General features: G+C 45.2%; 1 protein-coding gene across 1 annotated transcript; it reads right to left on the bottom strand.

Annotated features, from left to right (window-relative positions):
- Positions 1 to 1808: 1808 nt before the first annotated feature.
- Positions 1809 to 27046, bottom strand: PON1 (paraoxonase 1). Its single transcript, XM_075557609.1, has 9 exons — positions 26973 to 27046; positions 20534 to 20604; positions 18506 to 18561; positions 17926 to 18094; positions 14501 to 14627; positions 11030 to 11230; positions 9632 to 9713; positions 4930 to 5058; positions 1809 to 1967 (listed from the first exon to the last, which is right to left on the bottom strand). The coding sequence occupies exons 1-9, from the start codon at positions 27044 to 27046 to the stop codon at positions 1809 to 1811; spliced, it is 1068 nt and encodes a 355-aa protein (XP_075413724.1).
- Positions 27047 to 27793: the final 747 nt, after the last annotated feature.

The raw sequence follows: 27793 nt of genomic DNA, 5'->3' as shown, positions 1-27793 counted from the left end.
ATGGCCTCAAAGCAACATGTCCGCAGAGGTCAGCACTCTGGTGGTGAACAGCAGCCCCGGACATTTGCATACCCCTGGGACTCTTGACACCCCGCGCCTCAAGAGAGCATGCAAGAGGCCATTCTCAGCCTTGTCTCTGGGGGGGGGGGGGGGGGCGGTACCTCATGGCCTGGGACAAAATTGTTCAGTTTACTACTCAGTCAGTGGTCTCAAACTGTTGGCCATTCTTAACTTATCAGGTCGGGAAAAACAGTCTCCCAGATACTAAATCACTATCAAGGCAAGTACTGCCTCAGAAAAATGTTATTTCTAAAGTGACCGCTCAGTGATGCCTCATAGGAATCATTCAGCAAGAAGTCAACACCTCTCACAGCAACGAAGGGAGAGAAACCATTGATGCCCAGGTCACGGACCCGGCGTGGGTCGGTAGAACAGTGCTTCATAGTTTACAATGGCTCTTTCTGCAGTAGATCGGCAGGCCTTTTAACTTTCCAATTGGCAGCAAAGCAGGTGAACCTTTCGCACCACAATCCAGGGACAGACCTAAAGAAAACAAAAGCGCTGCCGTGGACTCTATTTCAAACTCACTGTGACCCTGGTGTTTCCAAAACCAAATCTTCACGGGGCACACAGCCTCCTCCTCCTCCCTCTGAGTAGCTGGTGGGTTTGAACTGCCTTCTAACTCACTCCCATTGAGCCAATTCTGATTCATAGCGAGCCTATAGGATGGCGTAGTACTTCCCCTGTGTGTTTCTGAGCCTGTATGGTTCTTGATAGTCTCATCTTTCTCCCACGGAACCGCTGGTGGTTTCGAACTGCTGATCTTGTGGCTCCTAGATCAATGCCTCAGGCCTCCTAGATTTCACTTAGCAGTCTAATCCTTTCCTAAACCACACCACAAGGGGAGGGGGTCCTAAGAAAGCAATGTAGTCATGTCTCTCAAAGCAAATCAAATGTTGATCTTTGCCATTTTTTGTTTGCCCTCCTGATTTTCTCTTCTCCGTGTCGACAGCAAGTTAAAATGGAAAGAAGCACAGAAGTACCATCACTACCACCACAGAAATGTATTCTGGGGTCACTTGGCTTTACCTGAATTTACTCAGGGATCATTCTATCTCCAGTCATTGGTGTGAATGAAAGATTCCCTTGAACTTGGTCTAAGCAGCCAGTGTGTACACTTCTGCTGAGATACACTCACAGGTTCATTTGGGAGCACACTCCCAGAATTGTAAGATTTTTTTCCTACCTGGCATTGCTGGCGATGATGGGAAAGGCAGAAGTAGAAGATACGGGATAATTCGGTTCATATACTGAGAAAGCTCTGTGGAGAAGGAGATTCAAACCCCGTCTAGTTTGGGCAGAATGCCTCACGCCCTAGCCATACATAACATGCCTGAAGTTGTGTGATTTGTTAGCTCCCGCTTGGTTTCTGGTGTGCCCAGAGCATCCCCAAGTGATACAGCTGGACTTCGGGCAGCACTTGAGATCACTCTGTTCTTTATTTTCTGAACAAGACATGTGTTGTTAGGTCACGGACACACATGCTGATTAACAGGACATTTTCAGCCATTTTATTGGGAAGGGGTTTTTTTTATTGGTAAGTGAAATTTTCAAGTATTCTGATGTTCAGACTCAGAAAATCCTTCCACATTGCACCTGTTCCCAGTTAAAGAGCACTCTGGTTCCTCATGAGGTCCACTTCAGGGTCCGCGTTCATTCAGCAGATGAGATCAAAGTAATTCTATGACGTGGCAGCGGGTTGGAAATGACGGGCCTGGCTTTCCTGGTGCACGGAGCGCGCAGGCCTGTCAGAGCTCACAGTAAAGAGCTTTTTGGTACACGGTACCAATCAGCATCTTCCTTTTATACACAGAGGCGGCTGTACTTCCTTGCAACACTCTGCCGTTCTCTGCATAAACCACTGTTACTTTGGGTTCATCACTTAAGATATCCCGGATTTGAATCACCTGTCAAAGAGATTGCATTGTTGTTAGGTACCATCGAGTGGAATGGCAGTAGATTCATAATTCTTAGTGTCATTCAGGACTTGAAATATGTGGTCATTTCTCCATAAGAAGCCATCAGGTAAAACATACTTTGCTCCATACTATATATTTAAGATAACTGGCTCCTCATTTGTAAGATGACAGATGCTGTTTAGAGCTGAAGGGCACATGGGCAACCAGGATGATACAGGAAATGTAAATGAATGCAGAGGTGTAAGATATTAGCAGTACAAAACTCAAACCCCACCAGACTCACTGCCAATGAGTCGATGTCACGCTGAAACACAGTGTACAACTGCCCCGGTGAGGGCCCAAGGCTTTAAGTCTTTATGGGAGAAAAGCCCCCGTCTTTCAGCAAGTGGCTAGCAGTTTCAAACTGCTGACCTTTCAGTTAACAGTCCAGCATGTAGCCACTACACCACCAGGACTCCAGGGAGCTTCGCAGACTATAGTCAATTGGAGCAGTGGCTACTCCATCCCAGGCCATTGTCATGTGGGCAGTCAGGCCAATTTTATTAAAGATAAGCCAGGAATTTGCACTTTTGCATTTAATTACTCCTTTTAAATGCTGGCAATCAAAATTAAAAGGAAAGGGAGATAGAAGTCTGGGTTAAAAAAAACAACAAAAACAAACTATCTCTTCACTGCAATCCGAAGGAAGTAAAGCCCCTAATTCACTGCCATCGAGTTGATGCCAACTCACAGTGATCTTATAGGATAAGGGTAGATATGCCTAGGTGGGTTTCGGAGACTTCCAATCTTTGTGGGAGTAGAAAGCCTCATCTTCCTCTAGTGGAGCGGCTGGTGGTTTTAAACTGCTCACCTTGGGTTTGCAGCCCAATGCATAACCCACTACACCACTCCCAGGGCTCTTCCTCACTGCCACCATCCCTTCCTTTAAGGCTCAGATCTCAGTGTCTAAGCCTTAAGTTTCATTTCCTTGAAGAGAACTTTGTATCATTAACAATGTCGTATTATTATTGTTAGGCTGACCATAACAAATTGATAATGTCGTATAATCTATGAAAATAGAAGTTTTATATGGCTCAGCCGAATTTAAAGAGCACTACCCTCCAAGGAAGGAGAACTTGGTCGGGTTTCTATCTCTCGTTTCATATTTGCTTCTCATCTATAGAATGAGATGAGTGGGACTGGGTTCTCTATAAGTTCCTTTGCATGCCCTGGTTTTGTGTTACTTCAGACTTTAGTATAAAATACAGTGTCTTCATGAAAGGATGTTTGTGTCATAAAATCACCAAGTATTGCAGACTTGGGAGTCCAAGGCTGAGTTACTAAAGAGTCATTTAAAATTCTCTCTCCAATGGCTGCTGCTGCCACAGACAGAGGGCACAGGGCCCTGTCATAGCACGCCCATGTCTGGTAGTTACGTACCGGAACATAATGGACGGTGCACCTCCACCTAAGGGAGACTCTTCTAATAAAGCCAAGTCTCTTTTTTAGGGGGCAGGGCATTAGATAATGGATTGTCAGTCCTTTTTGTTAGTCCTACCAGATCCATCATGAAAAAGAAAAGATTTTTACAGAGCAGCATGTTAGGTCTTGGCTAAAGCAAAGGACCCTAGTTCACCAAAGGAGCTAACGAGTAATAACAAATTAGAATCTAATGTGCTGCTCACTTCTGAACAGTGAACACTCAAGAGAATACGTTGCCTTAGTTCTACTACCATCTATAGTGATCCCAATAGCTAAAGTCTTAACAAAAGGCACAAAGGATGTTCATTAAAAATGATCACAACTGTTAGGTGAAGCCGGAGAGAAAATGTGCGAAGGGTCAGACTCTAATGAGGACAAGTCGCCCGTTAGGCTCTGTTCACTGTTTTTTTTTTTTTTAAATTATTATTATTATTCCAAAGGCACAGGCTTTCTAATTTTCTTTTTAACTGGTGCTGGGGAGTGAGGCTGACTCTGACAATTGAGCTTTAAAAATACAGAAAGGTAGACCAGCAGGTCAACAATGAACTCATGTACTCGATGTTACAAACAACTGTGGTGAGTGCATACTGAAAACTCTGAATAGAAAGCCCAGCGAATCCACACAAAAGCCCACATGGCTACGGCAACGAAGTTCCCAGGAAGGGATCAGTGCGTAGAGAAGGCAGGTAGCAAACGAACGATTAGACCACAGCAATGTGGCAACCTTGTTTTTTAAACTGCCTTTCCAAATTGGAGGAGCTTAAAGGTATGAAACCTGGTCCAAGGCTGGTATCTCAGTCTCGTCCTTTTGGCTTCTTGACACTCCCTGCTCTGGCTGAAAGCCTTCCTGGGGAGCTGCTTTTCCCTCCGGCTTCTGGCGTGGGTTGACCAGTGAGGAATGCGAGAGGTGGTGTACTTTCTGCCTGAGCTGTCACTGCCTGGCGGCTGCGTGCTTTCACCGAAAAATCTCCACACACAGCCCTCTTCTTGTGCTGGTTTCTGACAGTCATTTCCTGTCTCTCTTGGTTCTAACACCTGGTGACCCATGTGTTCCAGAGGAGAAGTGCATATGGGTTTCAGTAGCTGTGACCTTTTGGAAGTAGAATGCCAGGCCTTTCTTCCAAGCTGCCCCTAGGTGGATTTGAGCCACCAACCTTTCGGTCAGTAGACAAATGTGTAACCATTTACACTACCCAGGGACTCCTCCGCTTGCATTTTCCCTATGAATTTCCTTACATTGACCTACATTTGGTATATAGTCCTTCTATCAAACTCTCCCCGCAAATTATCCACTTTGATCTTTTCATCAGTTGCCTGGTGTTACTCTTACGGCAACACCTCCCAAGGTCAAATTCCTCCTGTGGCTGGACACTGGGACCAGCTGTTAATTTACCCTCTCATTTGCAAAAAATAAGTGAGAGCTGGCCTTTTCAATGGAAAATGAGAGCGTGGGATAAGGTCGCAGACCTGATTCGCTTTACAAACTAACCTCTGATGCAGGAGGATTCTCTTCATCATAGAAGAAGATTCTTGTGCCGTCAGGATGGCATCCGACCCAAAGGTCCCCGGTCACCGGGTCCACCAAAATGTTATCCACCAGTGTGTTGAAGGTCAGCCACTGCCAAGGTGAAAAACAAGGGAAAATGGCAAACAGTGACTAGAAACTGAAGGATGGGGTAGTAGATCCATCAAGAGAAAATGTCCTGCTGTTCTTGGTCATCAGGAGTGGCTCTGCATATAGCAGATTCTACCCCCTTGCAATCCAGGCCAGGGGATTCCTCTCACCTTCCACCCACCTGTTTTCCATCCTAGTGAGTTTTGTTGGTTTTTTTTTTTTCAGTTTCCAGGAGAAATGAATAGAGAGAAGTTATGGAAAGCTACATTGTATTAAATCATTCAAACATGTCAGCCCTAACACATGCATGAGCCAAAAATGGGTGTGTGTGTGTGTGTGTGTGTGTGTGTGTGTCGGGCTGGGTTGTAAGTGTAGCATAGAGTGGGTCCTTATGTCATAGAGAAATGATATTGTTATAAGCATTCAGAGAACCACCAGGAAATGTACTTTCATTTCCAAAGAGAAAACAAGTGAAAGGTACGGTCTTTAACGGCAGCTCATGGGCTGAGAAATGTCCACCGGGGCCTAATGCTTGCCTTGGAATGGAAGAAGTTTGTTCTTTACTTTCCCCGTGTTACTCAACGCCTGTGCTTTGTTTCCAAATATAAGTTGCAAGTGTGTGATGATTGCACACAATGCTGCCTAGGCTCTGTACCAGGATCATAAATAATACCAACAATTCTTAATTCCACCATTTATCATCTTGGCTGCCTTCCACCAGGGGAAAATGCTATCCATTAGTTTACCTCTAACTCTCAGTTGGAAAATCACCATCTACCCAATACCTCAAACAGAGCTCAGCATACCTAGAGCCCTCATAATAACAAATTGTGACTCATCGCAAAGTCAAAAGCTTGTATAGGCAACTGCAGTGAGCCACCCCTGCCCCTTTCTTCCCACTCAAAATGAAGACCGCCCCCTCATGCCCATCCACTGGGGGAACGCTGGGGTTTCTGGGTTTCTGCTGGGGTTTCAGTCTTATCCTTTCTCGCCTGGGAACAGGAAAGTAGGGCCAAAGGGAGTTGGGGAGATCAAGTAGGCATCTCCTGGTCCAAATCACCTCTAGACCCCTCTACCTCCCATTCATCGCAGTCTGATATCATTAATTTTTAAGTGAAGAAAGCATATTTGTCTCAGGATTCTGTTATGATCTTTGAAAAAGGGAATTGCCCCCATTGGTGAATTCTATGGCAGCTGAAAACCTGCGGAGAAGAGACTGGTGGTGGAAGGGAGTGAAGTAAAAAGAAACTTGGTTCCCTATTGATTCAGCAAAAGGTAGTGAGCTCTTAGGAGCCCAGCCGACACAGTGATTTTATGCCTTGGGCTGCTAACCAAAAGGTCAGTAGTTGGAGCCCAGCAGCCACTCAGGAGAAAGATGAAGCTTTCTGCTCCCATGAAGAGGTTCAGTCTGAGAAACCGGCAGGGGCAGTGCTGGTCTGGCCTACAGGGTTGCTATGCGTCAGAATCGACTCACCGGCAGTGCATTTGATGTTTGAGTTTGGTGGCCTTTGCTTGCTAAAAGTGAAGATTTGAAGCACTTGCTGATGAAGATCAATGGTTGAAGCCTTCAGTATGGATTACAATTCAATATTAAGGAAACCAAAATCCTCACAACTGGGCCAAATAGGTAAGTAACCATGACACATGGAGAAAAGATTCCTCTTCATGACAGTCACCACATACATACCAGATAAGACTTCCATAGAACCAAGTAGAAAATGCTACATTTCTCATCTTCTCATTGCTCTTTGAAAAAGAAAAAAAACCTGCTTTCTTCACAGTTCCATGAGCTAACTCAGTCATTTTACATAACCTAGCTCAGAAAGACCTAATTCTACATCCTCGTGGAATGAGTAGTGTCAGGGAAAGACAAGGCTTTCTACGCCTGTAAAGAGTTCCAGTCTCAGAAACCCACAGGGGCAGTTCCGCTCTGTTCCGTAGGGTCACTACGGGTCAGAATTAACTTGACGGGAGTGAGTTTATTTGACTCTACTCTTCTGGAACAACCAATAATGAAGGAAATCAAAGATCCAAAGAAAAAATCTGAGTACTCAGAGCCCACATGAGCCAGCTACCATTCTGATTGCTTTGACCATTGCCACAATAGAAGGTTGTTTAGAAAAGGGAAATAAAACACCAAATGCCAAATTCCTATGAAAGGCCAGATCGACTGTCCCTGTAGAGACCGGGGGAATCCCCAAGACTGTCAGGTGAAGCGTGAAACTAAATCACATTTCATCCAAATAACAGATCGGATTACTAAATAAACAATATCAACCATGCATACCGTGCTCCCTAATTAATTATATGAGGCAAAATGGCAACATTTAACCTAAAACAAAAATTCGAGGCTTAGGAGAAGCATTAATGGAAACCAAACAAAAAGTGAAGAAACAATGAGACTTGTGGAAAATGGTGAAATTGTTCGATGGGAACCTGATTTGCTGTGTAGACTTTCACCTAAAACACAATGGAATGTTTTTTTAAACTGTCTTCTCAACAAATATTGAAATTTTAAGCTAATTACAGCGCATCCACATGGGAGAAACTCATCGACTGGGTTTTAGAATCTCAATGTGTCGAAAATTCATTTCTCATTCCATTTTGACGACTAGTCTGGCTCACGAGCTGTTGAGATGACAGGTAGATGATGTGATTTCCAAGTCTTGACTGGCCTACAATATTTCCCCCACCAATCCCGGGGCTGGGGACTCTGACTCGTTTCCACTTCCCACTGTTATCAAATCCACAGAAGGAGCTGGATAGAAGAAACCTGGCCACATGACATCACAAATTCTAAGATTAGATTCAGCTACTCCTGACCCTCCCAGGTAATTTTGCAAACTGATGTTGGATCAATAGGATCACTCAGAAAGGAGCCTGACCTTTGGGTCGGGAAGGACCTCCACGGGGCTGTTTCTATCGAAGACCAGCAAGGTCTTTCCCTAAGTGGGGCCTGGCCTATACCAAGGCTAGCCTCCCCCTCGCCTTGCTGAAGATACTTGTAAAGGCTCCCTTCTTACAAAATCCTCTAACTTCCAACATAGGGCAGCACCTCTGGACGCACTGAGCGTTTAAGCTTCTTCCCTCCAGTCTGAGGGCATGAATTCCAACTTACTCCCGCTAATACCAGCCTGGCTCTGCCGAGGGTTTTCCGTGTCTAATGTGCTGCTCCATGTGATGGCCCTGCATGGTGACTTTCCCAGGACAGCCCCTCGGATGTGTGCGGGAGAACGGTCGCACAGCCCACGGCTGGTGCTTCAACGACAGGAAGTGGAGCGGCAGAGCAATGGTGTGCTGTCCTTTGGTCATGGTTGGCTGTGTTTTGTGTGACGAATAGGGGCACTGTCTGAGATTTAACACTCCTCTGGTGGCCCAGCGGTGAACGTTTTGAGCTCCTAACAGAAAGGTTAGCAGTCGGAAGGAACCGCCGGCTGCCTGACGTGGCTGTCTGTTCTGCGAGAGTTCAGAGCCCTGGAAACGCTTTGCCCCTCGGAGTTGGAATCAACTCAGGGACAAGGGGCGTTTGGGGTTTTAGGCTCGTAGGGTCCCTTTCCTTGCTTTTGTGTTTCCCGTCCTTGTTAACCCAAACTTTGAAATGGAGCTGAATTATTGGGGGTAGTGGGTGAGGCCTCAGTGTAGGTCCAGCTGTAATCTATTTATTAGTTTAACACAGATTTGCGGAGTGTCTACTTGGTGTCAACTCTTCCAGGACTATAGGGGAAAACAAAAGCAAAAATCTGTCCCTGAGAAGCTTATACACTCGCTAGTGGGGCGTCAAACAACAGAGAGGATAAGCTAGCTAGCTAGCTAGCTAGCTACCTATAATATGTTAGTAATACACGTGAAAGGGGGAAACATAGCAGTCAAGGAAACGGGGTCATGCGTGCTAGTGGTAGTGGACAGAGTGGCAAAGTTAAATAAGGTAGCCAGGGAAGGCCTCCCTGAGGCCTGAGATTACTGAAAACCAGAAGGAGATGAAGGCGAGAGCGCTGGGAACCTGAGGGAAGATCTTGTGGTCCCGAGGCAGAATCAGAGATGATGTGTAGCCAGCACAGCCCCATGGTAGCGATGGCACGAAGTAAGCTGGAGAGGATGGCTCGAGGTCACAGAGCGAGGTGAGCAGTAGGCATTGTGAGCACTTGCTCTTTCTCAATCTGGTGGACAACACTCTTGTTTTCAATACATGCTGAGGGTCTTTCCTGACTTAGATAAAACAGGAGAAGGAAGAAAGGAGGAAAAGAAGGGAAGGAGGGAGGGAAAGAAGGGGAGGAAGGAGGAGGGAGGCAAGGACAGAGAAGGCAGAAGGGCGGAGGAGGATGATAGAGGATCCGCCTGTAGAAAAGAATAAACGTTTCACAGGGGAGACCCGGCCGGGGTAGACGGTGGCCCATTCTGCCACAGAGTGAAGGTGAGCCACAAACCCGTAACCATGCTGATGAGTCTTCATAAAGGAGTGAAAAATTGGTTCTCACCCATTCCAATTAGACCGTCCTTTCCCCTCACTTTTAATTTTGTAAATCAATTCGAATCTAATTATCACACCCTGCAAACTTATAGTGTTAATACATCTTACCTTCAATGGAGTTAAAGTCCAATTAGCGTGCTTTTCATACACATGAATCTTATGAGCCAGCGATTCAGCTATATAGACATACCTTCAAAGACGAAATCACTACATCAAAGCACTGGAAGCAATGGAATTCAAAGGGAGACGGGGCCGGGGGGCGGGGGGCGGGGGAGTTGTAATAACTCTTCCTAAGCAAGAGGTTCGCTTGTGGACTGGGGAATGAACGCTATCTCAAAGCACAGTAAATTCTAAAACAACTCACTGAGTTCCCAGTGCACAGAGGGGTCTAATATCTCAAGTTATTTCTAAAAATGGGAGATTAGCTGTCCCTTATCAGGAGGGAAGAAAATCAGCTTTAACACCTGCCCTCCATTTGTATCTGGGAACCAAATGCAGAACATTGGTTCTCTTTGTTTATCAATATGGTGGTAAGATCTAGCTTCTTCATCACTGAGCCCGGGGCTTCGCACCAGCGAAGAGGCAGGACAGTCCTCTGACAAGCCCCTCAGGGCCAATAAGCGTCGGAGAAGACAACACTTTTGTCCTAGATCTAAGTGAACTCACCCTCCTCTGAGTCTGTCCTGACCCCATGGATTTACTGTCCTCTCAGGAATACACGCACTTTGTCTAAGTACACTGTATACCAGGACAAAGAGGTGCTTAATTACCTGCTCTTTTTGAAGAACAGGGGATGAAAGGAATAATTGAAAGCTTCCCATATTGTTTATAATAAATATACATGAGTAGCCTTCTGAAATCCTCAATAACAAAGGTAAAGGAAGTACAGGTGGGTGGATGGAATAGATTCCTATGTACATATGAACTGTATGCCTGAATGTGTGCGCCAGGGCTACCTGAAGTCCCCCACAGACCAATGTTCCGTGACCTGTTTGTTTGCAGGGCTACCTGGGATAGTAACTCAAATCAACTGCACCCTCCACACCCAGCCTGGCTAAGCCGACTTCTCCCTCCTCACCCTTCACTGCAGGACTTTCTTGGTGAAGGAAGCCCGCAGTATCTTGATTTACATTTTACTTAGGTTCTCTTGTCACAAACCAGCAGTGCTGATAGAGGGCCCCATTCTATTAAACTCATTATACACTCCGAAATCTTGCTCAAAGCAAAGCTATTTAATACTAAATGTCTCTCACAGTGTCCCCTCTTGAAAGAGACCTTTTATTTCCCAACAAGAAAATAAAGACGGCATGACTTTCCAAACTGGAAGGACATGATTCAATAAATTCCCACCCTCTGAAACTATAGTGAGGCATCTTACATTTAGACTAATTTCACACTAATAGAATACCATGTTAAAATCTACCACGTTAATTATAAAGGGATATCTTATAAAGATTGCTAATGGTAATGGGAGGAAATGCACTTTTGATTAAAGAATTCACATACTTGCCATCAGGTGAAATGTTGATCCCATTAGCAAAATCAAATTTGTCTGCAACCACACGGACGTCATCCGGACTGTAGTAAACAACATAAGACCACGCTAACCCCAGATACAGCTCCCAGGATCGTAAATAGGGGTTCACAAAGTAATGGTCATTTGTGGCATAAAACTTCTCTGGTCCCACAGCGATGAGGTCATTCAAACTGCAGTGGAAGCACACACACACACACACACACACAAACAGGTGAAGGTGTGCTATGGATTGGCGTTCATGAATGTCTTGCCTGAAACCAAGAGGTGAGAACGGGTCTTCACACTAGTGCGGTGGCAAAGAAGTAATAAGAGATTAGTGCTACCTCAGTCATCCTCAAAGATACTAATCGCAAAGACACCCTAAGAGATAACTAAAGTTCTATTGGGTAAATCTTAAAAATACTGTTGATAGTACACATGCATCGTGTGTATGTGTGTGTGCGCGCGCACTTAGATGTACCGAATATGGTGAAGGCCAGGAATCATCAGGAGAAAATTGATCAGTGCTCCTAAAGCACCTGTCCTCTCAGTGCAGGGCATCATATAGAGCAACAATAGCACCCAGAACGCAGGCCAGTACTCCGAAAGCTTGCATTTTAGGCACAACTCCCCACTACTAGCTGTGAGACCTGGGGGAAATTGTTGCCTCTTCCTGTATCTCAGTTTTCAATAAAAGGACGATGGTGAACTGATCTATCTTTCAGCCTGAAAGGGTTACTTCCGGCTGGAAAGTTTCATGATTCGAAACCGAATAAAATGTCCACGAACATGGATGCCGGGAAATAGGATGCTCCTGCTTATTTTCTGATTCTGATTCTGCCCCTGTTACTGAGACTGTAAGATCTATGAGTCTATTTTTCTGCTTTAATAGATACAATGCTGGGCACATAAGCGAGTCATCCCTTGCTGATTGAGGTGCTGGACGTTCCCGAGGCCATCATCTGGGAGAGAATTATCTCTGCTCTGTTGCAGGGAGCGTAATGGTCCAAACAGCAGCTCTGACGCAGCTCGGGGCTGGGGGCGAGTTTCTATAAGCTCACGGAGCCTCAGTTTTCTCCTCTGGAAATGAGTTTCCCAAGGTCATACAGCTCATTAATAGAAGATGAAGGGTCAGAATCTTTAATGTGTGGAATTGCAGTGGGATCGGGAATAAGACGATGCCTGTTGTGTGTTTCCCAGGGAGTCTGACAACCACTCATGCCTCAGTGAATGGTCGCCACGATTACTGTGGGAAAAGGTTCGCACAACTTAGGACTCCGTGTGCCCGGGGCAGGGTAGACCAGAGCGCGGGTTTCTTTCTCGCTTTTGTAGCAACCCTTTTCTGGATTAGCCTGCTCCGCTGTCATGTGCCTGTTGTGTTGTGTTTTCTCATTAAAAAAGAGGACTGCTGGATGATGACGAGTCACGGCATTGAAATCAGCCATTAGAATGCCGGTGCTGTTTGATTCTGGCGGGGCCAGGCCACGCCCCTCAGCTCTGCTGGGCTTCCCTAGCCCGCAGCGTCCGCTCTGCCCAGTGCAAGGTTAGGGTAGAAAGGAAATAAAAACATTGGCTTTAAAGCCATGTCTAGCTGACCTAGAGGAACTGAACAGTAACAATCACGGCTTTGTTTTTAATAATAACATGCTTACCTTGTAATAGATTTAGGAATATGAATATTAATGCTAGTTTTTAAAATGGGAGTATCTTTGAGTTGAGAGAGTCGAATTCTGGTTTTAATTCTGAACTACAATAGCTATTTTCAGCCTTGTTCTATGATGCTCAAAATGAATCTTTTTGCAACTGCCTCCCCCCGACCTGCCAAAGCACATTAACCCCCACCCCAAAAAAGATTTAGATAATTAAATAGCAAAACAAATAAAATAGGGTTTCATGACATATATCACAATAATTCAGAGCACCAGCTCCAGGACACTAGTATTAAAATTTCAGCTCTACCATTTAGTGATCATGTCACCTGGGGCAAATGAACAACTATTCCAAGGCTTCATTAAAATCTAAATTTACTGAGCTGGTATGAAGTCATGCATAATGACACACTAAGAGGCTGAGATCCTAGACAGAATCATAACTAGGGCTAAGACACTGTTTTGGAAGGTGGTGTCAGGTTCTTATCCCAAATTTTTATCAGTAGCCTCATAAACCAAACGCCTGTAGGCAAGAGAAAACAAAAATTGATTTTGTGCACATTGATCAGGACCCTTTCTTTCCTCTAGTATCCTATATACAAAGGTAAATAAAAAGTCTTGCTACTAGTTCCAGTTTAGGTGCACGCGAGTTCATGTACTTTTTAATAGTTTAAACACGTCTCTGTGGTCAGTGGATGGCTGCAGACTGTTCCTCTCAACAATACCCCTGTCTTAATCTTATTCCGGTACCTTTACAAAAAGATCTAAAGAATATGGGATCTCCAAGGGGATCTGCTGGACCAGCCAAGGCAAGGCAAGGAGATCAACTCGGAAAGTTAGGGCCACTGCATTTTGAAGTGCCAAAGGGGTCATCTTGATAGATTTTTCTCAAAGTACCTGATCATAGGGGCTTATTATGAAGAACTTTTCTATAAATCTAAGACTGCATTGGTAAGGAAAAGGGCCTAAGCATTGTGCTGCAGAATTTTTATCTATCACAATAAAGGATTTGCTTATTCTTTGAGGGTAGCCTGGGCTGTCCTATGAGAATTTTTCTGGGAAGTCCTACCTATTCATCTTCCAGCCTGGTTCCTGCCCTTTCATATTTCCTTTTGTTCACCAAACTCAAAGAACATTAACATCTCAACAACAACAAAAAGTCACTTGGGGATGCCACAATAATTATGTACATGCTGTTTTTCACATTGTGCTGAGTAGAAGAACACAGAGTTCTTTGAGAAAGGATTAGAGAGATGAAAACATGGCCCTCAGAGGTGCATTGATCTCCGTGGAGGATGTATTCTGAAACAATAAGTTCACATTTTGATATTTCAGTTTAATAAAGGTTTCTATCATGGTGTGGCAATGCTTTTTGACTCACCCTGTCATTATGTTGTCAAAAGCTTAGGTTCAAGGTGAAATCTTAGATGCATCAGGTTTTATCTTAGGTTTGTGGTTCTAATTCACAGAATTATCTGAAACGGCATCTTTTAAAAATACTAAATGAGTAAACAAAACATAAGATGTGAAATTTGGGTGTGAATTATTAGATATAGCTTGTGAGAAGAGCAGTATCTTTTTTCTTGGAACAAGGTCAAATGGAGACTCTCAAATCAGAGAAAGGAGAGGGTCTCTGCTCTGTGGAGCGGAGTCCTGAAAGGGACTGAGAAGGACATTTGCAGAGGTTTTTGATAAGCACAAAGTAGAGTGGGACCGTGACTGCCACTCTGGCCAGAAGGAAAAACTAAAAATGGATTAGTCATCCCCTGGAGTTAAAGAACAATAGAAATATGATACATCCCCGAACATTACTTAGGCATAAGTTCATGTCTGATGGTTTTCAGATGCAAAAGTGATTTTTCATCTTCTTGAAATTTAAACACCTCCACGGTGGACGTAGACCCTGGATGGTTCACCACCAGCAGGTACACAGTATTATCTGAAACGAGATTAAAAACAAAAACCGAAACATTACCAGAGTTCTCAGCTGTCAGCTCTGTCAGCTCCAAAAGCAATTTCAACCCACTCCAACTAGTACTTACGATGTCAGGCAGATGGAATAGATTCACCTCTTTGTAGAGAGAAGCATTTGTGATTTTTCCTGAGAAGAGAGGCACAGGGAAGATCCAGTGACAGTCTCTGAAATCCGACAGCTCCGCAGGGGGAGACACTCAGCTCTAAAATGATCAGCACTGACACTAATACGCCAAAGAGCTTGTTACACTCTTTGCACTTTAGCCGGGGCTCAGTGAGCGGCAGAGCTGAAGTAAATGGGAGAGCTGCTGAGGGGAGTGCCAGTACAGGAAGACAGGCGGAGGGAGCCGACGGACTGACGGACGGACGCACAGTGAACCATGATGACTGCCCCCCAAGAAGACCCGAGATACAGACGCACAGGGACGCAGCTTCCAGGAGCCAATTTGACTTTGAGATAGGAACGCGAGCAAGCTCAATGGTCGCAAAGGTTTGACCAGATGTGGCAAATGAGGCTGAGAGGATGCTCAGCGCCTTCAGAACCCGGCCGTCTCTGGCGGCCTTTGACAACTGCATGGATGTGTGGAGGGAAACGCAGCGACGTTTAAGAGGGTCACAGACGCGACACGACAGTCAGAGAAGCCAGCAAGGAGGCTCTCCGTTAGGCCACGCAGCAAACCAACGGTGTGTACATTCTCGTTGGTGTTATTACCGATAAAACAGGTTGACCTGTATTAACAGTGATAGGCTATCTTCTCCAGGGAAGTCAGAAACACTCTCTGGTATTAGGCTCTTAGACTGAAGGATAGCCGAAATCAGAATAGACAAAGCCAGAGGAAGGAGTTTCCCAGCGTGGTCTCTTCATAGTGATGAGGTGGGCGAGATTAGAGTGGATACGCATTTAAAAAGAAAGGGAGGGATCAAACCATAGAGGCGTTGTCTTGTCAGGGTTCAGGGTAAATATCCAGAGTCTCCACTCTACCAAGTTTGGAGCCAGCGGGTAACATGACCTGGGATGATAGCAATAATCAGGTGTATGGAGTTACGGAACTGGACCGAGAAGGTTGCACTGACCGGACAAGGCAGGAAAGGCAAAGGCCGGTATTTGAAATAAAAGTTCAAAGACCCCGGTGATGACTGAGGAGCGAGAGAGTCAAAACTCAAATATAAGTGAGAATTAAATCCTGGAATACTATTTTGCTCAGCAGAGTCAATTCTAGGAATTAGACTTCTATTCTAGCAATTCCTTAATCCTGAGGAAATACAAATGAGATATGCATAAGAATATTTATTTTGACGTTGTTTACAGTAGCATAAAGTTGGAGAAAATCTACATTTCCATCAGAAAATGAACTATATTGCGGTAACTCCCACACAACTGAATCCTGCTCTGCCTTTGCACTGTCAGAAACGATGTCATGATGGAGGAGGAGGGTTTAACACAGAAGCCATTATAAAAGGGCTGTGTACTAGCGTCCCATTGTTATTTTTATAAAGGCATGTACATACTTAACAAATAGTTCCAAAATACAATCGAGTTGATAAGTGGGTGGAACAACCACTGAAGAAGAAAAAACACACACCTATTAGGATAAGTTGCCAGGTTTTCCTACCGTTAAAACCCCCCAGCCTTCCTTAGAGGACTGCCTTCACCCAAAGCCTGCCACCTTATGTGGGACAGCATTCCGGGCACTGGCTACAAAGCTGCAATGATTTGGGAAGATGTCTACTTAAGATGGGCTAAATAACTGATATTAGCCCAGATCTCAAAATCATTTTTCCCCTTGGCAAAGAACGAGCCTCAGTTTTGAAGGCACTGGGGCAAGTGTATGGCTAAGGTAACTTGTCTGTGTGTGTCCCCTAATTGCAGACTGGGTTTTGTTTAAAACAATCCGTACATGTCTGAACTGGAGCCCTTGTAGGAATCCTCTTTAAAGACCCCTTCCCCACTCATGCACGAGTGCACGCACAGGGGCAGGGGGAGAGAGAGAGAATATATATATATATATATATATATATCTTTTCGATTAAAGGGACCAAAGGAGAATAAATATATATATTAATATATTATATTATATACTTCTCGAAATGTCTTTTGATTAAAGGGACCAAAGGAGAGCTCCCTAAACAGAATAAAACTGAAGAGCTGACTTTTAATAAATAAATAAACAAGCTTCACACTTTGGAAGATATTCAGAAACAAGCACAGTTACAGTTGTAAAATGGTGGAAATTTCTGAAATAAAGACAATAAGAATGAAAGATTAATTTTGTTGAGGCATGCTCAGAGAATTGAAGATGAACGGTCAACGATGAGCCAGGAAGGAAGAACAGGAGTGCCTGGAGAAGTCAGTTACTCGCAGGAGAAATGCTCCCAGACACCCAACGAGGCAGGGAGGGGAGAATGGCGGGAAAGTTGGAAAGAAGGGGGTAATGAAAAGGTAAAGCAGCCAGAAAGATGATGACGGGAAGAGAGGTTTATTAATGAGGACACCGCGTGGCTGGCTTTCAAGGCGGAAATTGTAGCCCTCCACAGCGAGGAAGTCTGAAAAAAGCAACGCAGGAGGGGACGCAGATGGACTGGAGTCACAGGGCATCAGTTTTATCAACTGAACAGACGAATTGAATCAAAATCTTTGGGCTTTAATAAATGTCCCGTATGATTCTGTATGCAACTGAGGTTGAGATTTGCTGTCCAGATTACGGAAGTGGAAGCCAATAAAAGCGTGACATGGGAAAAAGTCAGAAGGACTGGGCATCGAGTCGTGTTAATCGGCTTCTGAATGCGAAGGATTTGTTTGAAGACACAACAGATAAACTATTCAATAGGGAGACACTGAAGATGCACGTCTGGGAGATGCTGACAACAGTGTCTTTATAGCCTGGGATATATAGGGTGCAGACACCTTAGGGTGGGATAGGGTGGGGTGAGGGAATTCAATTTTTGTATAGACCTGGATTTTTTTAATTGTTTAAGACGGAAATCCCATAAATATTAAGGCTAAATGTTATTACTCTAGTAATTATAGAACTGATGTAGATGTTGGTATTAAAAGAAATTAGGTGCTTCAATAATCTTAAACATTTTTGCAATTACCAAGGTTTTAACTGGTTATGATGTATTTGATTAACATGGGCAGGGGGATTTGAAACCCAGAGTAAACATTATTCATGACTGCACTTTGGTTAGATGGGAAGAAACATCCATCTATTATAATTTTAAATGTTGGTTTCATTTATAATAAACATTAAATAAAGTTCTACCTTCCTCTGTGAATGTGCTGATCCCATGAGGGTTAAATGAAGAAACATCGAAGTTACTGCCAATGATCATCAATTCCAAAACTGCTGGGTTTGTCTCATTCAGGTTCATCAGTAGGATTGTTCCAGGCTTGTTGGGCTCAAAGCTCTTTATTCCAGGATATTTTAACCCCTTATGGAAAATGGAAAGAGAATAAACTGCATATATGAAGACTGCCAGAGCTGCTGATGGCACATGAGTTCACCTTGTCTGCTCCCGGCCTCAGGGCCACACAGGAAACCTGTTGGCCGGCTTGCTGGGTAGGTCCATGGGAGACCCTGAAGAAACATGCTTCAGAAGGAAACACACCCCGACCAACACACAGGCATCGACCTTCCCAATCGCCCCAGCAAAACCACGTGCCTGCTAACCCACAGTGATGCTGAAGTAGAATGGCTTGGTGATTGACTTCCATAAAGATTCCAGTCAGGAAAAAATCATTGGAACAGTTCTAGTCTGCAGTACCTAAGTCAGAACCAATGGAACCGCAAGCTACCATCTTATAGAACGCCTTAGACACCATAAGTACAAGAAAACACTCACACTACTCAGGAAAGCCAGCCCATTAGGAAGAATCTCCAGGTCTTCAGAACCGCTGTCTGCCAGGAAAGAGAAGAAGCAGACAAGAGGTGTCAGACAATTGCAGAAAGCGTCGAGGGGTCATTTCTTCATCACTCCTAACCTGAAAATGGGGTGACGACTTAGCTCTTCCTTGAGAATAGTTCATGCTTTTGATTTTTATCAAAAATAGATTAATGAGATTATATCCAAAGTAAAAGCACGTTTATATTTCATGGCTTGTTTTAGTTTGCTAGATTAGAACTTTCTCTTCAGAGTTTGAAACCTGACATAAACTTCAGAGAAATCCATGAACGTATGGTTAAAAGAGTTTGTGGGATTGTGAAAGATACAGAGTAAACTCCAAATATTTATTTTCTATTTAATAACTCCAAGTCACAGGAGCTCAGTGCTTAAGCACTTGGTTGTCAACTTGGAAGACTGCTGTTCAAGTCTATTGGCACCATTTGGTTGGCAATGCCAAAGGCATTGAGCAAGTCTACCGGCACTGTTTTTCTAACGAGGTGTACTCTCACCTTGTGCCTTTTTGTCCCATTTTGGTAATGCAATATTTAAAATTTCTTCATAATGCTATAGCACAATTAATAGACTATAATATAATATAAACATAACCTTTATATACACTAGGAAGCCAAAAATTGTGTGCTGGGGCAGGGGTTAAGGGTGGCGGTGTGGGGTTGTGGAGATGATAGTCCATTTCCATAAACACTTATAACCTGGAAAACCGTATGAGGTCATTCACCTCTGTCCAACAGAGTGTGAGTCAGAATCAGCTCCACAGAGGTGGGTTTAGGGTTTTGTTCCAAATCAACAATTATACTGGAAATACCAGCAGTATCAAATTCTTGAGTTAAAAAGAGTGTCATTTTAAGAATATGAACATCACGATCATTCCACTCATAATTTAAGTAGTAAATGTTTACGATTGCAAATAATCTAGACACAAATGATACATGCACTGGAGATTGTTTATAGAATATCCATCGACAGTATACAATATGCTATTTATATCTAGAAAAAAATATGCCATAAAGTGTCTGGCTAAGTCTAGTAACTCGGCATGTCTTCTATTTGAACCTTTATAGCTCCCTCAACCTTTTCAAAAGGAAATGAATAATATTAAAATAATAAGTAACCAAAAAACCACTATCTCAAACAACAAATAACAAAGTCAGTTCATTGAAATCCAGTGGAGATTCAAGTCCTCGGACGGATCTGTTGGTGTTTCTCCAGTTGCACTTTTCTCCTGGCAAACACAGCCAACCCCCCATGGTGGAGGCCCGGCACACCTGAGCTTACTGTTCTGCACCTTCTCACCCTTTGCAGGTAGTGCATTTTTTAAACCAAAATGTTGTCGATAGTTTGTTATGATTCACATAGTCTTCACATAGCCTTTACATAGTTAATAAAATCATCATTGGAAATGATGGTGGCAACATCCGTACAAATGTGCTTGATACAATTGATGTATGGATTCTTATAAGAGCTGTAAGAGCCTCCAATGAAATGATTTATTTAAAAATATGCAAATAGCCTCCTCTTTCCTTCCTTTTGTTTCCTCAGGTTATGGTGCCATAAATATTATTCTAAATATTGTGTTTGCAAAACTGACAATGTAAAACGACAAGCAAATGAACAGAGTTTTCAACACATTTGGAAAATGTTGGTGAAGCAGCAATCAAGTGTCTGCATTGTGACAGTTCTCTGGTTGTAGGGTCCTTGGACTGTCGGTGCAAATGGCTAACTTGCTTGCTGTTCATCCAAAAGGTCAGAGTGCAAGGCCACCCAGAGGGGCCTCACTGGGGAAAAGCCTGGAGAACACAGTTCCACCCTGATAAACATTGAATCACCAAATGGAAACTGGCTAATGAATTAATAATACTCTCCTGGTTCAAAAAAAAATTTAACAAAATTAAGCAGAAATTTTTATCAATAAGTGGCAAGTTACACATACAAATTCAAATGAAACACCCACTCTTCTCATATACGTACCTATCCCTTTAACTAAGTGGCAATTAGGAAGTTCCACCTGTGTCACCTCTCGACCAGCATTAAGTCGAGACCTGTGGGTCAAAAAGAATAAAATTCATACAAAAGTGTGCAGAACATGTACTTAGGTTGGAAGGATAGGCAGCTTATATTTATAAATTCTTGCCTATGTTCCAGCCCCAGGGTTAGTGGTTCCTGAAATGTGGAAAATTCTATCAAACAAGGTCAGAACAAGACACAGAGGATCTTCTAGACATAGCATTTTGTTTTGGGCGTGGGGGTGGGGGACGGGGCATGGATACACAAAATACATTACATAATATTGTCTCCTTAGTACAATTTGGCAGGAGCGAAACAATATCAACATTTGTGTAAGGAGCCCTAAGTGGAAAACAGGACTTCAACTCAGTCCATTCAGTTTGGACTTCGGCATTTCCACCCAGCTACACTGAATCCGAATCTACATGTTAGGAAGCTCCCTGGATTGTTCCTACAGATTCTTATATACACACAAGACTAGCCAGAGACGTTATTGAAATGTAGATTCTAATTCACTACAAACTCAAACTCATTGACGCAGGGTGACCCTAGCTAGAGGACAGGATAGAGCTGCCCCTTGGGTTTCTGAGACTGGATATATTTTCAGGATTTTTCTAATGGAGCAGCTGGTTGTTTTGAACTGCTGACCTGTGGTTAGCAGCCCCATGTGTCCCCACGCCAACAATTGGCATGGACCTGTTGGAAGCCTGGATAGAAATTTGTGTTAAATAGCAAAGTGGTTCCAATTTATTTGACAAATGGGCCTCTTGCCCATCTGGCCAATCTGTTTCCACAGCCTGGACTTGGGTTTAGTTTAAATCGTACAGGTGTGCTCCATGGTTTTACAACTTCAGACCATCATTCCCAAGGCCTTTCATATACACATACTGCATCTCATGAAATGTGAACACAGAAAGATCCTAGCAAGCACGTGAATGAAGGAGAAAAGGAAAAAAGAATCGCTGGAAGAAGTACCCAGTCGGTCGCCTGACCAGAGCAAAGTTGCTGATGAAGGAGAGGTTACCAAGTGAGCACCATCCAAAGACTTTCACAACAAATATCGGTTGAGAAATAATAAGGATCCTTTGTTGCTCAGTGGTGAGAGTGTTCAGACGCTAACCCAAATTTTACTCTGCAGGAGAAACATGCGGTAGCTCACTTCACAAACGATTACGGCCTGTGAAGCCCCACAGGGGAGTTCTACTCTGTCCTCCAGGGTTGCTCTGAGTGCACATCGACTCCGGAACTGTGGGTTTGTTTGGGTTTTTGGAAGGATGCGATACAGTTACAGTGAGCAGGGGCGCCGTGGCAGAAGCCCTACAAATGGTCATTGGTTTAAAATCGGAATATTAAGTTATAACTTGCCTTACTGATCATTTACCCTCACAGGAGGAGGATGGGCGAGAAGTGAGCGGATCCTCTGGATGGTATTCTTACATGCAAAATGTAAAGCGATAGGACTTTTGAGAGGCCATCTGATTTTGTTGTATTCAGAAAAAAAAATGTATTGTGTTCCCACTGTGTAAGGTGATGTCACGGCTAGCACCTCTCCCCTTGGAGAGCATCTGACTCAAGGTATCAGGCGTACGGTTCCCTAGTCCACATTGTGAAGCACCCAAGACATCGCCGGAAGAGGAAGCCACCGGTGTAGATAGAGAGACGAAGACAGGAAGGAAGCCTGAGCTGTAAGGGGCTGGAGTTTGCTGAAGTTATTGCTGTTGTCAGGTGCTTTGGGGCAGGCTTGACTAGAGACACAAATCCAGGGGCACTCATATCGAGGAGAAATTCTCTATCAAGAAAGTGTCCGAGCTCAGTCCAACTCGAGTCTCTAAGTCCCACCCTGATCTGTAAGTCCCTCTTCAGCCTGACAGCCACATGCAGTGATGCAGGATGCAGGCAGATCACAAGCTGAAGGATGCAGGTTCGTGTGGACCCCAGACTGGTGGGCACATGGCAGGACTCCTGCAGCTCTCAGGGTCTCCAGCAAGCCCCAAGGTGAAGGGGAGAGAGGGGTCTCCTTAGGAGACCATCCCTCCAAGAAAGCACCACCACGTTCTGACCTGGTTGACAGATCTGGCCCCAACCCAAGCCAGGAGTGTCTGCTTGACACAGTGGAACTGCCACAGGCGCCACCGAGGCAGTGCCCACTCACGTACAACAGAACAAAGCACGACATGCTCGACTCTTTGGCATCCTCACAATTGTTACAGCAGAGCCCATGGGGCCAGCTGCTCTGCTGATCCATCTTGTTCGTGGCCCTCCTCTTTCTCGGCCCTCCACCCAGCACGAGGTCCTTCTCCAGGCACTGGGCTCTCCTGACGCCATGCCCAAAGGTGGGGAGAGAAGTCTTGCCATCCCTGCCTCGATGGGGCATGCAGATTTTGAAGAAAACGGGTTCTTTAAACCCCATGTTAGGAAAGAATTTGTTTAGGATAGGGGTGGAAAAGCTACAGTTTTACACAAAAACATGTAAAAGATGCCTATTAGTAAACCAGACAGGTTGCCTCTTGCTTCTACCCGGCAGACCTGTTATCCTTTGAAGACTGATTTGGGGCAACTGGGAGCACAGGAGGAGAACTAATCCAGGTGCAGATGGAAAGAGGGATTTGAGGTTGAGAAAGGCTAGATCGGGTGTTGGATGATTACAATATCTCATTTCCTTTTGTCCCAGGCTAGTGCCAACTGCATATATGCTAGGAACACCTCAACATAACCCCCGGAAAAAATCCTTTGGCAGCAAATGACTCATGAAAATGAATTTTTACATGATTTTAAATCCAAAGTCATCAGCAGGTCCTTACTTGACACTTCTTTAATATTTTGTGATTTCAAAAATAATCAACAAGTGTGGGTGTGAGTGGGGGCACGGAGAGAAGAAACAATCATTTCTAAAAGCCTCTTCTGAATATATGTTTTCAATCAGTCCATGGGTTATATAATTTAATGTTTTAATGTTCAATTTAATTTTTTCTGAAAGGATTCTTATTTTTATTTAAACACACACATACACCCTCCACAAAGGTACACATTGGGTATTAAACGACTGTTAGTTTAGAGGTGGGATGTGCACGTTTTCTGGTTAGGAGTGTAACATGAAGCACCATAGCCAGGGTGGGAGCTGGGCAGGGGCTTACTCCATAGACAGCCCCAGAGAGCCACCTGCTCAGGGAAAAGTATTGGGGCCAGGGGCCACCAGGTGTTTCAGGAGAGGTGGGGGGGGGGGCAGTCCAGTTATGTTCCTTTGGATGCGTCAGTATGTAACCTCAATGAAGAGCAGCAGACGAGAGGGACGGTTTTCTGAGGGGTGTCCTCCTGTCACCACTCACCTCGCCCAGTCTGCTGGGCTGCTGCTGGGGGTCTTGTCACCTGGAGGTGGGGGCCTCCGGCGGCGGGAAGCTGGCATGGAAGATGATTTGCACAAGGAAGTCACTACCAAACCACTGCTCAAGTCTCACCCCCGGGCTTCTTTTTCTTCTCTGTCATCTGGAAACACTTCTTTACATACCAGGCAATCCGTGAACATGAGCAACAGTCACATAGATCACCAGCCATTTCCTCTTTATCTGTGCTGTAAGGTGCGGGTGAAAGCCGCCAGGTTAAAGCCTAGGAATCTGCCCCAGCAGGTGCTTCGTGATAAGCCTTCTCACCAGGAAACATACTCCTTAAAAACGGGTGTGCAGGTAAGCTTGTTCTCTTTTGTGTCTTCAGACTCCTGGGAGTACTTACCCGTGACATTTCTCTGTAGTAAGTGGAACTCGTCAGCCATCATAATGTCCTCTCAATATCCAATCACAGCATCAGATTCCACATCAGAGGCGGAGCCATTGAAGCGCTCCTGTGCTAGGGCGTCCAACGCCCCCTGTTGCTTCCTGTCCCCTCACCCCCGTGCTGCGCCAACTACATGCAAGACAAGACAGGCCTGCTGCTAGGCACGCGCTCTTTGCACCATGGGACCTCGGCCTCCGTGACGCCATTGCACGTTTTATTAATGTTTTACTTCAAAGTAAATAAGAAGATCTCATTGACTAGGCCTTAGAGAATAAATTGATCTCTAGACTTTGACCTCTGTAAAAAATTTGAACAAAACAACAAATATATTGTGAAAATGTTCCTCCTCCCCCCATTTATTTTTCTTGTGCAGCACCAATTTACAGAGCATTTTAAGAGGAGTAGGGAATTAAACATTAATCGAATAGTTATGTACTAAGCGCTGTTTAGTTGCTTTATCTATGCGTGTATATTACCGTTTCCTGTTGTTGACTTAAGGGTGCAACCAGCAACAAAAATTAATGTTAGACATGAAAAGTCCTCAGCTCCAGCTCTCTCTCCACGTGGACCACCAAGCGGGGCTGAGGCCACCGGGATCCTCCAGACCCTGCAGAGAGCATCTAAAGACAAGTCCCGAGCTCAGCCTGCCTGACCCCAACCCTCACCCCATCCCATGGTGCCGGAGAGGAATCATCATCAGCCAGGAACACCCCAGTGCAGCCTGGGGGCCTTGGAAGCCCTCGGCAGACTTGCCCCATTGCAGCGGGAGCAGCCAGCTGGGCCCATGTGACGTGGGCGCCAGGGAAGCCGAGAGGCGCCCGCCTGCAAGGGCATCGGAGGTGTGGGGACTCCGAAGCCAGGTGAGGCTTCACCTCCGTCTACCACTTTTCGGGGTTGGGGAAGCCTCCATGCAGCTCTCTCCTCTCCTCCAAGGCAGACTCAGGGAGCTGGGACCAGAGAACTGTGCAGGAGATGGGACAGCCCGGTGGGAACTGTGAAAAGGCACCTCCAGTCCAGTTCAAGCTGGGGGAGGTGTCCAGGGATGGAAAAGAAGAGGGCTGTGGAAGCACATTTAGGGAGGACCTATGAGATGTCAGGTCCGGTTGGGTGGTGGTTGGCTCTACAACTTTAAGAGCATTTTGACTCACAGGACCCCAAAGAAAAAGCGTGCTGGGGGGCGGGGGTTTGTCAATGACTGATTGCAGGAGGGCAGGGTGGGGTGGGCTCGGGGATTCATAGACTGTCAGGCCAATGTTCCAAGGCACCTGGGAGTGGGTTTGAACTACCAATCTCTCCATTCAATAGCCTGCACCACTCAGGGACTCCTTTATCACACCCCGAAAACTCAAAACCACACTTACTGCCATTGAGGCAGTGCCAACTCAAAGTGAAGTTGGTAGTTTCAAACTTCAGACCTTGTAGATCGCAGCCAATACATAACCACTACACCACCAGGGCTCCTGGGGTCATTACATCATCTGGTGTCGACTTGAGACTATTAAGAGTGAAGGGGTGAAATTTAGCCTGTCAATCAGGTAGCAGTTTAATTATCTCATTTGGAGGCCAGATACACTCTGCTTGCCTCCCTGCGAGACATTCCTGTTAACAAGCAACATGTAGCCAGAGCCCTGGATCTGGAGGATCCACGTGAAGACCCACACCAGCACTGAGATACTTCTACCACCCCTAGATCCACAAGACTTTCCACCCACTGGCCTGTGATCTTACTGCATTCTGCATCATTGCATGTGTTGTATGAGTCTGAAGAGGAATTTATAGCCTGGTGTCAGATATATGAGCTAATATCGGACTTAAGAACTTGATCTGGACTGGGTTGGGATGCTTTCTTAATATACAATTCCTATTTATATAAAGCTCTTTCTTACATACACACACACATACACATACTCCTTAGCTCCAAACCCCACACTAGAGGGGGCAGGAGCCAGAGGCCAGGACATCAAATAGGAGATGTACTGGCCCCCACCCTGGAGCAGGAGGCCCGTCATGGCGCCCTCATCTTCATTTTGCTGTCCTGCCTCTCAGCATGGTCTACCATCAAACCTCTCCCAGCCGATAGTTCTGCACCAGGGCCAGACGGCCACCTTCGGGGCTCCTTTCCGCAGTTCGTTCAGTATCTGGGCCCCCCTGATCTGCTTGTATTTTGAAGAAAGGCTGAGAAATGAACCTGTAGTGCAGACACCTAATCGTAGGTGAAAATTTACTTGAATACACTGGCTGCTTGGTCACTCGCACCACTGATCTTGGCTCCTCGCTTACTGCGTTGATCAGAAGTTGAACAAAACCTGAGGTGTGTGGAGTCCTGATGGTGTAGCGGTTACACATTGGGCTGCTAACCTTAAAATCCGGAGTGGGAAACCACCAGCCTCTCTGAGGGCGAAAGACGAAACTTTTCCTGTAAGTAGTCACCGTCTGGGACATCCACGGAGGGCAGTTCTACCTTGTCCTGCAGGGTCGCTATCACTCCGAATTGACTTGATGGCAGTGAATTGAGTCAGAAGGTTGCGCCCCCAACCTTAAACAGTAGATTGGCTGCTCCGAACCTGGGTCTTTCTGTCCAGGGACGGACTCCTGGGGGCCGGTGGGAGTAAGGGGACTGCATCACCCAACTTACTGGTAAGAAGATCGGTAGTCCCTGATGATTCCTAGTCCCAGCCCCAGAAGCGTGAGAACCACCAGTTTCGCCATGACTGCCCGCAGCCAGACCTCCTTCTGTGTGGATGCACAGAAAGACCTGAGTCCCTGCTCGCTTGCAACACAGCTCTGGGGCTCTGGCCACCCACGGGCGATTGGCCTGTCAGGCCCCGCCCCACCCTGCCTGCCAGAAGCTCTGCGGTCTGCAGCTGGCACCTACGTGCTTAAAGCATGGGCTCAGGTTCAGCACCCGCCCAGGTGTGAGCTAGCAAGACTTTAAAGGGAAGACGATGAGAGCTCCCTAGACCTGGCAAAGGGAGGAGAACAGGAAGGAAAGGGAGAGGCGTGGGAAAGGCGAGTCAAGCTTCGGGGAACTTTCACTTTGTACCAACAGGGTCCTAATCCTTGTGGTTTAGACAGGTGCAGTAACTTGATCAGCTGACTGGTCCAGAAGGAAGGCACAGAACACAACATGGAGGCTCCGAAGTCTCACTGCCTTCGAACTCTAACTCAGAGACGCTTTCCTTTTTAACTGCTCCTGCTTAAAATTGAAATTTTTAAACAAAAATTCACCTGAATACTTGTCAGCCATTGCTTTTGTCACTTTGTCACTTGGTAGCAGATTAAAGTTGATTATAGTTCCTTGATACTCCTGCCTTTGAGAGGCAAGGCCCCTTCTCCTTGAATTGGTGCAGGTTGTGTTAATAACCTTCGTTAATAAACTATAGTGATGTCGCACTGGTTAAGTGCTCCACTGCGAATTGAGAGGCGAGGGGCCTGAACCCACCCAACAGCAATATG

This window comes from Tenrec ecaudatus, chromosome 9 (genome assembly GCF_050624435.1).
Source record: "Tenrec ecaudatus isolate mTenEca1 chromosome 9, mTenEca1.hap1, whole genome shotgun sequence".
NCBI lineage: Eukaryota > Metazoa > Chordata > Mammalia > Afrosoricida > Tenrecidae > Tenrec > Tenrec ecaudatus.
Note: the sequence above shows the minus strand (reverse complement) of the source record. Positions and strands in the feature narration are given on the sequence as shown.